General features: G+C 54.7%; 1 protein-coding gene across 1 annotated transcript in view; it reads left to right on the forward strand.

Moving 5' to 3' along the window:
* The window catches only part of FRY (furry homolog (Drosophila)), a 257,892-nt gene that overhangs the window by 185,101 nt on the left and 59,476 nt on the right, over nucleotides 1–13,315 (forward strand). The window contains exons 37-42 of the mRNA XM_006879581.1: nucleotides 1,926–2,076; nucleotides 2,760–2,863; nucleotides 4,208–4,393; nucleotides 5,573–5,768; nucleotides 9,424–9,545; nucleotides 11,877–12,064. Coding sequence (XP_006879643.1) covers nucleotides 1,926–2,076; nucleotides 2,760–2,863; nucleotides 4,208–4,393; nucleotides 5,573–5,768; nucleotides 9,424–9,545; nucleotides 11,877–12,064 — 947 coding nt within the window. The remainder of the gene's footprint in view (nucleotides 1–1,925; nucleotides 2,077–2,759; nucleotides 2,864–4,207; nucleotides 4,394–5,572; nucleotides 5,769–9,423; nucleotides 9,546–11,876; nucleotides 12,065–13,315) is intronic.

The raw sequence follows: 13,315 nt of genomic DNA on the forward strand, positions 1-13,315 counted from the left end.
GGGTCCCAGTTACAGCACAGGTTGTCCGGTCCCAGCAGGGCTGTTCTTCACGCTCTGTGAGCGTTCTCACCAGCCCCACTCTGCTTGCTCTGGCTCTGTTCATCGACTGTCTCTGTCCCCAGGTCCTCCTCCTTGTTTGAAAGCCATTGCCCCCTTAGTGAATGCTGCCCTGTGACCACGTGTGATTCACTGTTGAGGATGGAGGAAACCACCCTCTAGGGTTTTGTTCTCTTTATAGTTACTTCTCCTGTTAGCTGCAAAATGTACCACAGGGTACAGCTTGTGGGGGAAGTGTTCATGGCATGGGTGGGGCTGACATGGTTCAGGCCACAGCCACACCAAAATAAACAAACATACACACTGCCCCCAAGTCACATGTGACCCACACTGAGGGAGCAGAACTGCCCCACAGGGTCCCTGAGGCTGCCACTGTCAGCGGAAGCAGCCTGCACTTCTCTCCCAAGGTGGGTGTGAAATGATGACCTTTACGGCTAGGAGTTGAACACTTCACCAGGCACCACTGGGACCAGGAGGGGCAAAGCCCCAGCCCCAGTACACTGAGTGGCTCTGGGGGGCCCTCCATGGGACTCCTGGGCCGCAAATCTTCACAGAGTTGACTGCCCACCCTCCTTCCTCGAAGCTGCTGGTGGATTCCAACTGCCAACCTTTGGTTTAGCAGCCAGACACATTACCTGCACCACCACCAGAGTTCTGCGGGTTAGACACAGGGGGGCACCAGGAGGCGGGATGTGCACCGGGAGCACCAGGAGGTGGGGTGCACACAGGGGGGCACCAGGAGGTGGGGTATATGTGGGGGGTGGCAGGAGAGGTGCACACAGTGGGGCACTAGGAGGCAGGGTACAAGTAGGGAGGCACCAGGAGTGAGGGTGGACTCCATGGCACCTTACAAGAGCGACTGTTGGGAGTCCTGGCTGGGTGTTGAGCTGCTAGTCCGAGGTCAAGCCTCTCTGGTGGTTCAGATCCACCAGTGGACCCCAGAGAGGAAGCTGAGCCGTCTCCTCACATGTGTGATTTACAGCCCTGGAAAGCTGCTGGAGGGTCAGCTGTGAGTTGTTCAAACTTGGCAGTAAATTGAGTTCATAAGTGTTAAAAATCCCTGATGTTAGGGGCCAGCCAGAAAAGGGGAACAAGACCTTCAAAGATGTGAGCAGACACCATGGCTATCACGGTGGGCACAGCAGAGGGGGCTGGGCGAGGCTGTGTGGAGCAGGGCAGGGTGAGGTGGGGTGAGGTGGGGTGAGGTGGGGCAAGGCAGAGAGGTGGGGTGGGGTGGGGTGAGATGGGATGAGGTGAGGGGAGTGGGGCTGCGTGTGGTGGGGTGAAATGGAGCCGGGTGAGGCAGGAGTGGGGGCAAGGCGGGGCAGGGCGGGGGGAGGTGGGGCGAGGTGGGGGGATGCCGGGCAGGGCGGGGTGAGGCGGGGCGAGGTGGGGGGATGCCGGGCAGGGCGGGGTGAGGCGGGGCGAGGTGAGGCACGGCAGACTGGGTGGGTTTCCCTGGTTGTCACTGGGGCTTGGGCCACAACCCCTCGCATCAGCATAGGACGTTCGATGTTTGGTTCTCTAGTCCTTAATGTTCCTGGTCTGCATTGTTGCTGTCATCATAAGTATTGAAAGGATATGGGGTTTGAAAGAACCAAAGAAGGTTTCAGTCCAGAGCAAACTGACGATAGCAGGCTGCATTTGAGTCAAATGAGGAGCCAGGAGGAAGCAGCTTTTCGCCCTGCGTGGCTCTTCACCATGCATCTCATCTTGGGCCACTAGCCGGCAGACGTTTTGCTGCAGGCTGTTTGGTTTGGGGTTTTTCAAGCACTAGTTTGAATCTCGGTTCTCACTTGGGCTTCACGGCCACCTCGGAGGGAGCGTGGGAACCTCCTGTGAGCTCACGAGCTGGCCTCTCCCGGCAGACGACCCCGTTTCTCCCTACACGAGCTGGCTGCTGACCATCGTGGAGACCAAGCAGCCGCAGCCTTTGCCGATGCCCTGCACCGGAGGCTGCTGGGCGCCCCTGGTCGACTACCTCCCTGAAACCATCACCCTGCGAGGGCCTCTCCATCGGTGAGCACTGTGGACAGAGGGGGACTCGCTGGCGCCATGGGAGAAGGGCCTGGTGGTCTGCCCCAGGATGATGGCCACCAGCAGGCCGAGGGGGCGGCTCTTCTCAGTCACTCAGGGATGCCAGGAGTTGGTATCGACTTCAGACCAGTGGGTCTTGGGTGGGCTAACACTTAAGGCCTCTGCTACTAACCTGGACATTGGCAGTTCAAACCCACCAGCGGCTCTCCTGGAGAAAGAGGAAGCTGTCTGAGTGTGTAGGTAGCCTGGGAGACCCCAGGGGCAGTTCTCTGTCGCACGGGGTTAAGGGAACCAGGACGCTGTTGAAGACAGCTTCCGCCACAGACCACCTCAGTGTGCAGTCAGCCCAGCTGGTGCTTCTTGGGAATCCGTGTGGAATCTCGGAAGGGGAGCTTCATTTCCCTGGAATACAAGCCGTTACCCCACAGGTGTTAGCGCTGGTGGTGAGGCCAGTCTGTTACAGAAGGTCAGTGGTGAGAACTCCGACCTGCTCCCTGGGAGAGCAGTGAGCATCCCGTCCCATAAAGGTTTATGGTCCAGGAAACTCAGTGGGGGCTCGCCGGGGGTCAGGATGTGCCTGCAGCCGTTGATCGGGCTTGGGGTTTATAATGAGGGTCTCTAGTCTTCCCTGCTCTGCAGAAGTTCATCTGTGTTTCATTGATCAGATGCAACATCGCTGTCATTTTTCTGACTGAGATGGTGGTGGATCACAGTGTGCGCGAAGACTGGGCCCTTCACCTCCCCTTGCTGCTCCACGCCGTGTTCCTGGGTAAGGCTGGGCGACAGGGTCCCTGCTGGGAGGGCCACGCACACATGAGGCCGTCAGCAGCGACCCCTTTACCAGATGGCCTGCATGCCCCTCTCAGAAGTCACTGGTCAGTTGCATTTCTCATTGTCGTTTGTGACATCTGCAAAGCTCAAGTGATTCCTGATGATTTACAATTGTCCTGTTGCTATAATGTCAGTAACTGCCCCTGTAGAAACACTGTATCCACAAAGGTAGTCAAAAGGAGGTGGGCCTTCAGGGAAGTGGTTAAAGCTGTTGGCTGCTAACCAAAAGGTCAGTGGGTCGAATCCACCAGGTACTCCGTGGAGGAAAGATGAGGCCGTCTTCTCCAAGAAAGGTGGTAGTCATGGAAACTGGATGAGACACCTGTCCTGTGGGGTCCCCATGAGCCAGGGTTGATGTGACAGCAGTGGAGGTACAGGTGCTCCCTGATTATGTCTTAAGGGGGTGAATGTTGTCTGCCTCCATGAAAGATCCTAGAAGTAGTGGGGTGCTCAGCACAGAGCACGTGGATGGCTCAGTGGTACAGGCGTTGAGATGCTCACTGAAAGGGGGGTGGTCGGCACCCACCAGCTGCTCTGTGGAAGGGATGTAAACCATGTTCGTACAAATCAGCGAGGACTGTGGCCTCGGAAGCCAAGGGCCGGTTGGCTGTGTCCTTCAGTATTGCCACGAGTTGCAATCAACTTGATGGCAAGTGGGCAGCTTGGCCAGATATAATGACTTGAGAGCCACACTCTGGGGAGCTGCACCGCCAACCCAGAGGCACGTGGTTCAAGACTATTCCCTGCTCCATGGGGGGAGGATGGATTTACTGCCTCTGAAAGCCCACTGGAGGGTCAGCTATGAATAGGTTCTCATTCAACAGTACACAATAACACTAATGCAACCATAGTGCAAAGAAAAACAAGACAAGGTACAGAAAGTGCCGGATCGAGCGTTCAAGATTTCCCAAACTGTGGGGGGAAGGGCTTCGGGGGCTGACAGCCAGAGAGGTGCAGCCAGAGAGCAGGGGATAAAATTAGCATCGTTCAGTGATGGGTGGACCCGGCGAGAGAACATCCAGAAGGAAGAATGTTAGCCATGCCAGACACTATAGCAAGGTCGAGACGCACCCGCCCCACAGCGTTTCATGAGAACATTCGGTTTAAGGAGAGAATGTCCTGTCTCCCAAAGCCGGCTCCTTCGAGCGGGTAAAGCAGATGGTTATGAACCAGAGGCACGCTTGGAACCCGTTCCTCCGGTGTCTCAGAATCCCTGCTATCCCCGGAATGCAAGCCAGCCCCAGCTTGTTTATGCCCAGCGAGGGCCCCGCTGTCCCCCCAGGCCTGGACCACTACCGGCCCGAGGTCTTCGAGCACAGCAAGAAGCTGCTTCTGCACCTGCTCATCGCGCTGTCCTCCAACAGCAGCTTTCACAGCATCGCCTCTGTGCTGCTGCAGACGCGGGAGATGAGTAAAGCCAAGACGCTCACCGTGCAGCCGGCCTACCAGCCCGAGCACCTCTACACAGGTACGGGACGCAGGGGACATGGGCAGGGAAGGGGGCACAGGGGACAGGAGCCAGCCTACCAGACCAAGCACCTCTACACAGGTACGGGACGCAGGGGACACGGGCAGGGAAGGGGGCACGGGGGCAGGAGCCAGTCTACCAGACCGAGAGCCTTTACACAGGTAACGGGGTGCACGGGATGGGACGGGGGCCAGGGAAAGGGGCTCAGGGAGAGACAGTGCTAATGAAACAGAGGTAACTACACACAGGTAGCAGGGCGCAGGGGACAGGGCGAGGGGCAGGGAATGACATACTGCTGATGAAACGCAGGTGATGACACTCAGGTAATGAGACTCAGGGAACGACACCCCACTAACGAGGTGGAGGGGAAAAGACTGCAGGCACTGCCTGCGTCAGTGTCCCCTCCAAGTCCCCAAGTGATACTGTCATGGTTTGAGGAATCTTACTTCACTTCATAGGAACACATCCCTTTTAGCCTCTCACATTATTCCCTGTTTTTAAATATGGTTCCCTATTTTCCCAATTATCATGGAGCCTTAGGGGTGTAGAGTGTGTTCTGTGTTGGCCTGCCATACAGAAGATCAACAGTTCAAATCCATCCACACCTGATGGGAGAACGATGAGCTGTCTGCTTCGCTGAAACACTGGCTACATAGAATGTGTGTGAATGTTGAGCAGAAACCCAGTTAGCTCTGAAACTTGCATCCAAACCACAGTTGAAAAGAGAGCAAACTCCTAGAATACACTTGAACCTTAACATATGTGCATGTGGGATCACCATGTGGGCTGTCTGAGGCATCTTAGACCAAAATCGAGTATTTACCTCAGAAAGATGCAGTGTAGACTGCTTTTGGGGTCACCTCATAGCACCCTAGCCGTCTCCCCCGGGGCTGTGGATCCCCAGGACCCTTCCACTGGTGGCTGAGACTTCCTGTGGAGGACGGTCCTGATGTGCCCACCCCGGGTCCCTGACTTCCTGTGGAGAACTGCCCTGGTGTGCTCACACCATGTCCCCTAACCTCCTGTAGAGGACTGTCCTCCTGTGCACACTGTGTCCCCTGGAGGACGGTCCTCATGCGCACACACCATGTCCCTGACTACTCCTCCTCTGGTGACTGTGTGACTCTCTTCGGGAGGACCACTGCTCACATTACACTCCATCTCCCCCTCTCTGTCCAGGTGGCTTTGACTTCCTGAGGGAGGACCAGTCCTCACCTGTGCCCGACTCTGGGCTGAGCTCCAGTTCTACCTCATCCAGCATCAGCCTGGGAGGCAGCAGCGGGAACCTCCCACACATGAGCCAGGAAGTGGAGGACGTGGAGGCCGTCGAGACCGATGAGAAGGCCAACAAGCTCATCGAGTTTCTGACCACCAGGTACAGGTCCAGGGCTCCCAGCAGAGACGGCCTGGCGGGTGGTCCGGCAACACTGTCACAGATAGGACCCCAAGAAAGCTGTGTAACATCGTTGTGTCATGCTTAAGCAGAAATGCATTCCTTTTTTTATAAAAACTCCCAGAATTCAGGTAAAACAACAAATTTTGTGATACTAGCATGCAGCTATCAGACCACCACAAATCTACGTTTCTATGCTAATTGAATTTTTAGACCTTCTAATGTGTGCTCTGAGGAAGCTCTGGTGGCCTATGGTAAGAAGCTGCACTGCCATCCCAAAGGTATACAGTTTGAATCCACCTCTCTCCATGTGCCCACACCACGAAAGAAAGATGGGCAATCTCCTCCCAGGTGATTCTTCTGCCTCTGAAAACCCACTGGAGGGTCAGCTATGAGTCAGTTCTGACTCAACAGTTCACAATACCAGCCGTGTGCTCTGGACAGGGCCCCATTTTTTCCCATTGCAATGTCACTCCCCTCATGTGGTCCACTCAGCACAGAGCCCTGGGCAGACACACTGTTGACATTGTTGCTGGTCTGTTCCTTTTGGTTGATTTTATCAAAAGGAGCTTTGGTGACATAGTCCATCGGCACTTGCATTTCTAACCCAAAACCATGCCTCTCTGGGGGTTTGAATCCACCAGTTGCCTCTTAAAATGGTTCAGTTCCACCTCGACACCAGTGAACAAGAAATTGGGCCAGACATTCTGGTGTTTCCACTATGATCTTATTGGAATTTTAGGTCAATACGTTTTTAGAGGGAATGAAGTAGTAATTAAAAGAAGAAGAAAGTTTAAAAGGTTTCCACAGAGTTAGTAATGGCATTGTGATTGAATTTCACAACATAATTTGCTGTTAGTATTTCTGGAATTTAAGAACTATGGTAATTATGAGCTTTAGCCATGAGTTTATCACATTCTGTTGTGTGATTCAAAGTGCTCATGGCCACTGGTAAGGATCTGAGAGTCCTGGTAGGGGCTCAGTGCATGGAGGAGGTGATGCCTCAGTGGGAACAGTGGGCCTGGGGACAGCACTGGCCCACACCACTGGTTTATTACCAGCCTTTTGGAAGAGAACTCACACTTGGAGCCTTGAGGATGGAAAAGAAAGCCTCGAGTTCTACCAAAGCCGTTTGTTCTCTTCCGAGTGACATCTGCTGAAGTCTGTGTAAATAGCCTGGTGGCACAGTGGTAAAGAGCTCAGCTGGTGGCCCAGAGGTCGGCGGTTCAAAGCCACTGATGGCTCTCGGGGAAGACCTAAGGCAGTCCACTCCACAGACACGCAGCCTGGAGACGCTGCTGGGTGCTTCTCCTCCATCCTGCAGGGCTCCCAAGTGAGAGCCCACTCGTGGGCAGTGGGCCAAGCGGCTGTTGGTGAAGAACTCAGAGCAGCCCAGGGACGAACGCTGGGGCAGACAGGTCTGTCATGGAGCAAGTGCAGCCTGAGCGCTGCTGAGAGACCAGGACGGTGAGGTGGGCCTGGGGCATGTGGAGACCAGCCTCGGAGGGACAGCGTCCCGGCGACCAGCCTTGGAGGAAGTGTCCTGCCCAGTGAGGAGCACAGTGGACACAGCGGGTGAAGCACAGCTGCTTCGTGAGAACAGCACAGGGCCGGGAGCTTCCATTGTACATGCAACTGCTGTGTGTCAGAGCAGACCCCCCCACTCAGAGAAGACCCCCCCACTCAGAGCAAATCCCCCACTCAGAGCAGACCCCCCACTCAGAGCAGACCCCCAGCACTCAGCAGATCCCACCCGCACTCAGAGCAGACCCCCAGCACTCAGAGCAGACCCCTCACTCAGAGAAGACCCCCCCACTCAGAGCAAATCCCCCACTCAGAGCAGACCCCCCACTCAGAGCAGACTCCCAGCACTTAGGGCAGAACCCCAGCACTCAGGACAGACCCCCCACTCAGGGCAGAACCCCCCACTCAGGGCAGACCCCCCCATTCAGGGCAGACCCCCAGCACGGTGCAGCAGCATGTAGAAGGCAGCTCAGGTGGACATCCCAGCTCCCACTGTGGTCACCATCAATGGGTGATGTTCTGAGCATCACCGTGACACGGCAGGCAGAACGGGGCCCATTAGTGCCCTCTGGTGACCAGGACTTGAACTGTCGGCAGAGCTGCCAGGGGCTGAGGCTTCTGAGGGGCCCCGGAGATGACCAGCCCATGAAGTCCACAGAGCCACTAACTCCAGGAAGACAGAAACCAGTGACAGTGATGCATGACAGGACACGAGCTGAACTGAGATCAAATTCTGATGCAGAACAGAAGCTGCAGGCTGCCCTGCTTGGGGTGCGGCTTTGCATGGCACTGGTGAGAGGCGCTGGCTGTCCCTGGACGAACAAGACTGCAGCGGAGAAGTGCAGCTGGGGCTCCTTAGAGGCGGGGATGGTGAAGTGTGGTCTCGTGGACTCTGGGCTCTGAGCTGGAAGAGGTCGAGGGTGGGGAAGGGAAGGAAGACCTTCATCAAGAGTCATTTGCAGAGAACCAGAGCATGTGCCACCGAGTACTTCCTGTAAAGAACCACGAATTGTCCTGAGAACTTTCGTTACCTGACTTGTTCCAAGATTATTTGTAAAAGCTGAGTATCAGTGATTAAAGTGAAGTGAGAATTCTAAAAAAAAAAAAAAGGTGGGCTGACACCAGGCCGTCACAGTGGGCTCGAGCATGTCAGAGGTGGTGAAAACAGGGCAGGGCAAGGCAGGGCGCGCCAGATCTCTGGTGACAAACTCACTGGGCCATAGCTGACTCCGCAGAACATAACAACGTGCTCTATGCTCCAGGTCCTTTGGGTCTCCTGATTCATCACCCAGTGCAGGGATGGATTACGATGCCTGGTCCTCAATGTGATGATCACGCAGTGCAGGGATTGATTATGATGCCTGGTCCCCAATGTGAGGATTCCCCAGTGTAGTGACTGAGCCCCCCAGGCCTAGTGTGAAGGCACCTTGGTGTGCAGTGCTTAAGCACTTGGCTACTAGCTGTAAGATCAGCAGTTCAGACTCACCAGTCCCTGTGCAGAAGTGTGGCCGTCCGCTCCCGTCGAGATGGCCGCGAGGTGACCGTGGACCCCCGGGCCAGTTCCACTCTATCCCACAGGGTCTCTATGAATCAGAACCAACCCAGGCACAGTGGGTTTCTGTTTAACCCTATTTAACGAATTCCATGCACCACCTTCTCAAGGCTCACTGTTCTGATGAATTGAGGTTTTTGTATTGCCAAGAAATTTTTTTAAGTCTCTAAATTAGCAACATCAGTTTTGAGTCTGTTCACTTTTCAAAAACACCCTCAGACTCATTGTCATTGGTTCAGGACCGACTCCTAGCTCAGCCTCCAGCAGGTTTTCAGAGGCTGTAAATCACACAGGGCGAGGGGGCCCATCTTTCTCCTGTGGAGCAGCTGGTGGATTCGAACCGCCGGAGAACCACCATGGAATCAGCAGCGCAGTTCACTGTGGCCTCCACCACCAGAGCTGGGCTGTCAGCCGACTAAGGCAGACAGAAGACTTGGTGAACGGTTCGTTTGGGTTTTGAGCTACATCCCACCTCCAGGATTAGGACTGCTGAGGGCTTTTTAATGCAGGAGGACGGTTCCTTTCTGCCCGTGGCTTGTTATTTTATGTGCTTCATTTCAGGGCATTTGGGCCACTCTGGTGCCATGAAGACATCACCCCCAAAAACCAGAACTGCAAGAGTGCAGAGCAGCTCACTAACTTCCTGCACCACGTCGTGTCTGTGTTCAAGGACTCCAAGTCAGGTACGCTGTCGTGCGTCCCCAACACCATATGCCGTGTCGTGCCCTGACGGGGCCTGGTCTCCGTGCGTGACTGCTGTGTCTGCACTGCTGTCCAGGTGGTCCTGACTCAGGGTGACCCCACGGGACAGCCGAGTGTCCTGTTGGGCTCCTCACTTGACATCCTTCACCAGATGATCACCAGCTCTTACTCCCCTGGAAATGCTGGCTGGGTTCGAACCACTAACCTCTTGGTTATAGCTGAACCCTGTAACTGTTACTCCACAGGGCTCCCTCCTGCAAGGCTACCAGAAGCAGGACTGTCGGCAAGAGCTTCCCCAGAGTGGTAAAGACAGTAAATGTGTGTGGAAACAGGTGCCACATCCTTCATCTGTGGAGCTGCTGGTGGATTTGAACCACTGACCTTGACAGCCCCAGATGGAACAACACTATGCTCCTACGGTTCCTCCAGTGCACAGCAGATGCTTAAGGAACCTGTTATTTCAGCATCATTTCCTTAGCTAGTAGCTGCCATGGCGTATTGTGACTTCTAAGAGATTTCATCTCATGTTTAGTTCTTTCTCGAGTTGATTGTAACTAGGATGGACCCTGTGGGGTCGAGGCTGCTGTCATCACTGGAGCAGATCATCTGCTCTCACTTCGGAGAAGCCACTGGGAGATTCGAACCACCAACCCTTTGATTAGCAGCCAAATGTTTAACCAGGTGTGAGCGTCAGACTGTTTTATGGTACAGAAGAATATTGATGCTGAGGCCAGTCACATCAGAACTGATGCGTAGCCTACCCGCCAGTGGCTTTTCAGAGGCAGTAAATCCCACTGGAGGAGAGGACCTGTCTGGTGGGTTTGAACCGTGCACCTTTGGATTGGTAGCACAGCTCCTTGCCACTAAGGCACCAGAGCTCCAGAGGACTAGCGTGCGGAGACAGAGGACCAGAACGCACCTGTGTGCACTCGGTCTGCGTCAGACACTGGGCAGGGCTTTGTCCATCATTCCATCCACAGTGAATGAGCAGGTTCCCTCCGCATTCACGGTGACCTCGTGTACCAGAGCAGAGCTGCTCCAGGGCTCGCAGCTGTCATCTGCACAGAAGCACGTCACCAGGTCTCTCTCTGGGTGAGGCCGGGTGAGGTTGCACCATGACCTTTCAGATAGCACTCACGTTAACCTCTGGGCCATCAGCACCCCTTCACGGGGCAGCCCGTTGCTGTGAGGTCAGTGCTGGTTCACAGAGACCGTGAAGGACAGAGGAGAGCTGTGCAGAGGGTTCCCAAGGCTGAGAGCTTTAGAAAGCTAGACCACCACATCTTCTTCCTATGCAGTGGCAGGTGGGTTTGAACCACCAACCCTTCAGGTTAGCCATTGAGCGTTTAACCGTTACACCAGCAGAGCTCCTTGATGAGGTAGATGTGAGTCAATAATCACAAACAAAAGATGAGGAAACACGTTCACAGAGAATACTTCTTTCTCCAGAGTCAAAAAGTTCCTGCGTCAGAACCAGGTTCCTCTTGCTCCAGACCTTAGACTGGGCCTGCCGCCCTCTCCTTCGTTAGCCTATTAGTGACCACAGCGCAGAGCGTCCATCTGCACTGGGCCTCCCACCCGTTAGTGACCACGGCTCAGGGCACACATCTTTATTCTCTGCCTCGGAGTTAGTGGGAAGCTCCTGTCCCACATCAGCATGACCTCCACCTAGTGGAGGCGTGTGTAACTGCTAACATAAGTCCAACCCAGTTTGCTGTACTGGGCGGCTTGCACGGTGCTGTGATGCTGGAGTTGTGCCTCTAGTATTTCGAATAGTGGGATTTTCTGCGGTGGACAGGTTTCAGTGAAGCTTCTAGACTAGGATGACAGGAAGTAGCCCCGGCCATCAACTTCCGAAGTGATGGGCCCTGGGAAGTCCTCAGAATAGTAGCAGCACGTTATCAGACACAGCACCAGACACAGGCCTTCGGGCTGGATGACCGTCCAGATACGCCTGGAGGAGAGCTGCCTCCTCGGAGGAGAGATCACCTTAGGACGGGGAGGAGCAAACCCTTCCGTCAATAAACCGCCTGCATCTGCTGAGGAAGCTCCACTCAAAACGAGGGGAAGCCGCTTCAGGCATCGCGTACGCAGTGGCTGTGGTGACCGCACGGCTGAGATTGGGCGGGCGGCACGAGACCAGGCTGGGTTTGGTTCTGTGCACCGGGTCATCAGTGAGGCCTGACTGGACGGCACCTCCCAGTCCCCGCGGCGGCATACCAGGGGTCCCCGTCGGCTGCGTTAACCCTCCCGGTGAGAGGATGCCCGGGTTGGCACAGTGGAGGCTGACCACGGTCTGGGTCCCCCTCCAGGTTCCCACTTGGAGCAGCACCTGAGCGAGGCCGCCCTGCAGACGGCCCTGGCCAGCTCGTCCAGGCACTACGCCGGGAGGTCCTTCCAGATCTTCAGGGCCCTGAAGCAGCCGCTGTCAGCCCATGCCCTGTCCGACCTGCTCTCGCGGCTGGTGGAGGTGATAGGAGAACATGGTGATGAGATCCAGGTATGAAGACAAGGCCCCTGGCCCTCCTTCTGTGATCCGGGCACAGAGGGGGCTGGCTGCCTCCCATAAACGTCCTCTCTCACCGAGTGTCCCAGCCATGTGACGTGTGCAGCTTTAAGGCTTTGTACTTCTTTTCCCTAACAGGTTCATTTTTCTTGTTTTAACAATATTTTGTTGTGTTTTGAGGTGGTTTACACAGCAGTTCAGGTTACCAGTCAACACAAATTGCTGCATGATGTGGGTTAAGGTCTTTACAAGGTGTGTGTATTGTGTTTTCATGAGGTTGGGCCATTACCATTTGTCTGGTTTCTCTGTCCACTTCCTATCTTTTTTTTTTCACTTCCTATCTTTGTTGGGAGTTTTTGGTGTTGTGTTGCTTTGACTCTCTGTGATTTAGGAAGAAGTCAACAGCGCTAGTTGTGTTCCATTAAATCAGGACACTGTTTTGTTTTTTGGTTTTTTTTGGTGACATTGGTTGCAGCCCCACAATGTCACAGCATACTCCCCGCTCCTTCCCTGTGGTACCCACCTCCATGGTTCCTCTCTCTGCCCCTTCTTGTCTTCTGGGTTTTATCCTTAAGAAACACTGCCATTTGATGTCACCTGATGGTCTGTTTAATGAGTCTGTGCTTACCTGGTCTTACATGGTCTGTTCACCTCTTAGTCTTGCTTTTCATTGAGTCATGAGGGTACATTTAGTTCTGGGCCTAAAAACTGACTAAGAGCCATTGTCCAAGGGCTCTGCTAACCTCTAGCAAACCATTAAGACTGGTCACTTCTAGGATTTTGGGCTTGGTTCCACATTTTCCTTCTACTCGCTCCAGGACCTTCTAGTTTTATCCTCTTCAGCCCGTAGCAGTGGTAGCTGGACGCCACCAAGTTCCTCTGGTCTCAGGGCATGGAGTCTAAGGTTCATGTGGACCCTCAGTCCCTTGGTGTCATGGTCATTGAGGCTGAGATCCCTGTGGCCCGTCAGTCCCTTGGTGTCATGGTCATTGAGGCTGAGATTCCCATGGTTTGCCAGTCTCTTGGTGTCACGGTCATCGAGGCTGAGATTCCCATGGTTTGCCAGTCTCTTGGTGTCACGGTCATCGAGGCTGAGATCCCTGTGGTCTGTCAGTCTCTTGGTGTTATGGTTATTGAGGCTGAGATCCCTGTGGCCTGTCTCTTGGTGTCATGGTCATTGAGGCTGAGATCCCTGTGGTCTGTCAGTCTCTTGGTGTCATGGTCATTGAGGCTGAGGTCCACGTG

The sequence above is a fragment of the Elephantulus edwardii genome, unplaced genomic scaffold (genome assembly GCF_000299155.1).
Source record: "Elephantulus edwardii isolate Elephantulus edwardi_28Jun2011 unplaced genomic scaffold, EleEdw1.0 scaffold00004, whole genome shotgun sequence".
Lineage (NCBI taxonomy): Eukaryota > Metazoa > Chordata > Mammalia > Macroscelidea > Macroscelididae > Elephantulus > Elephantulus edwardii.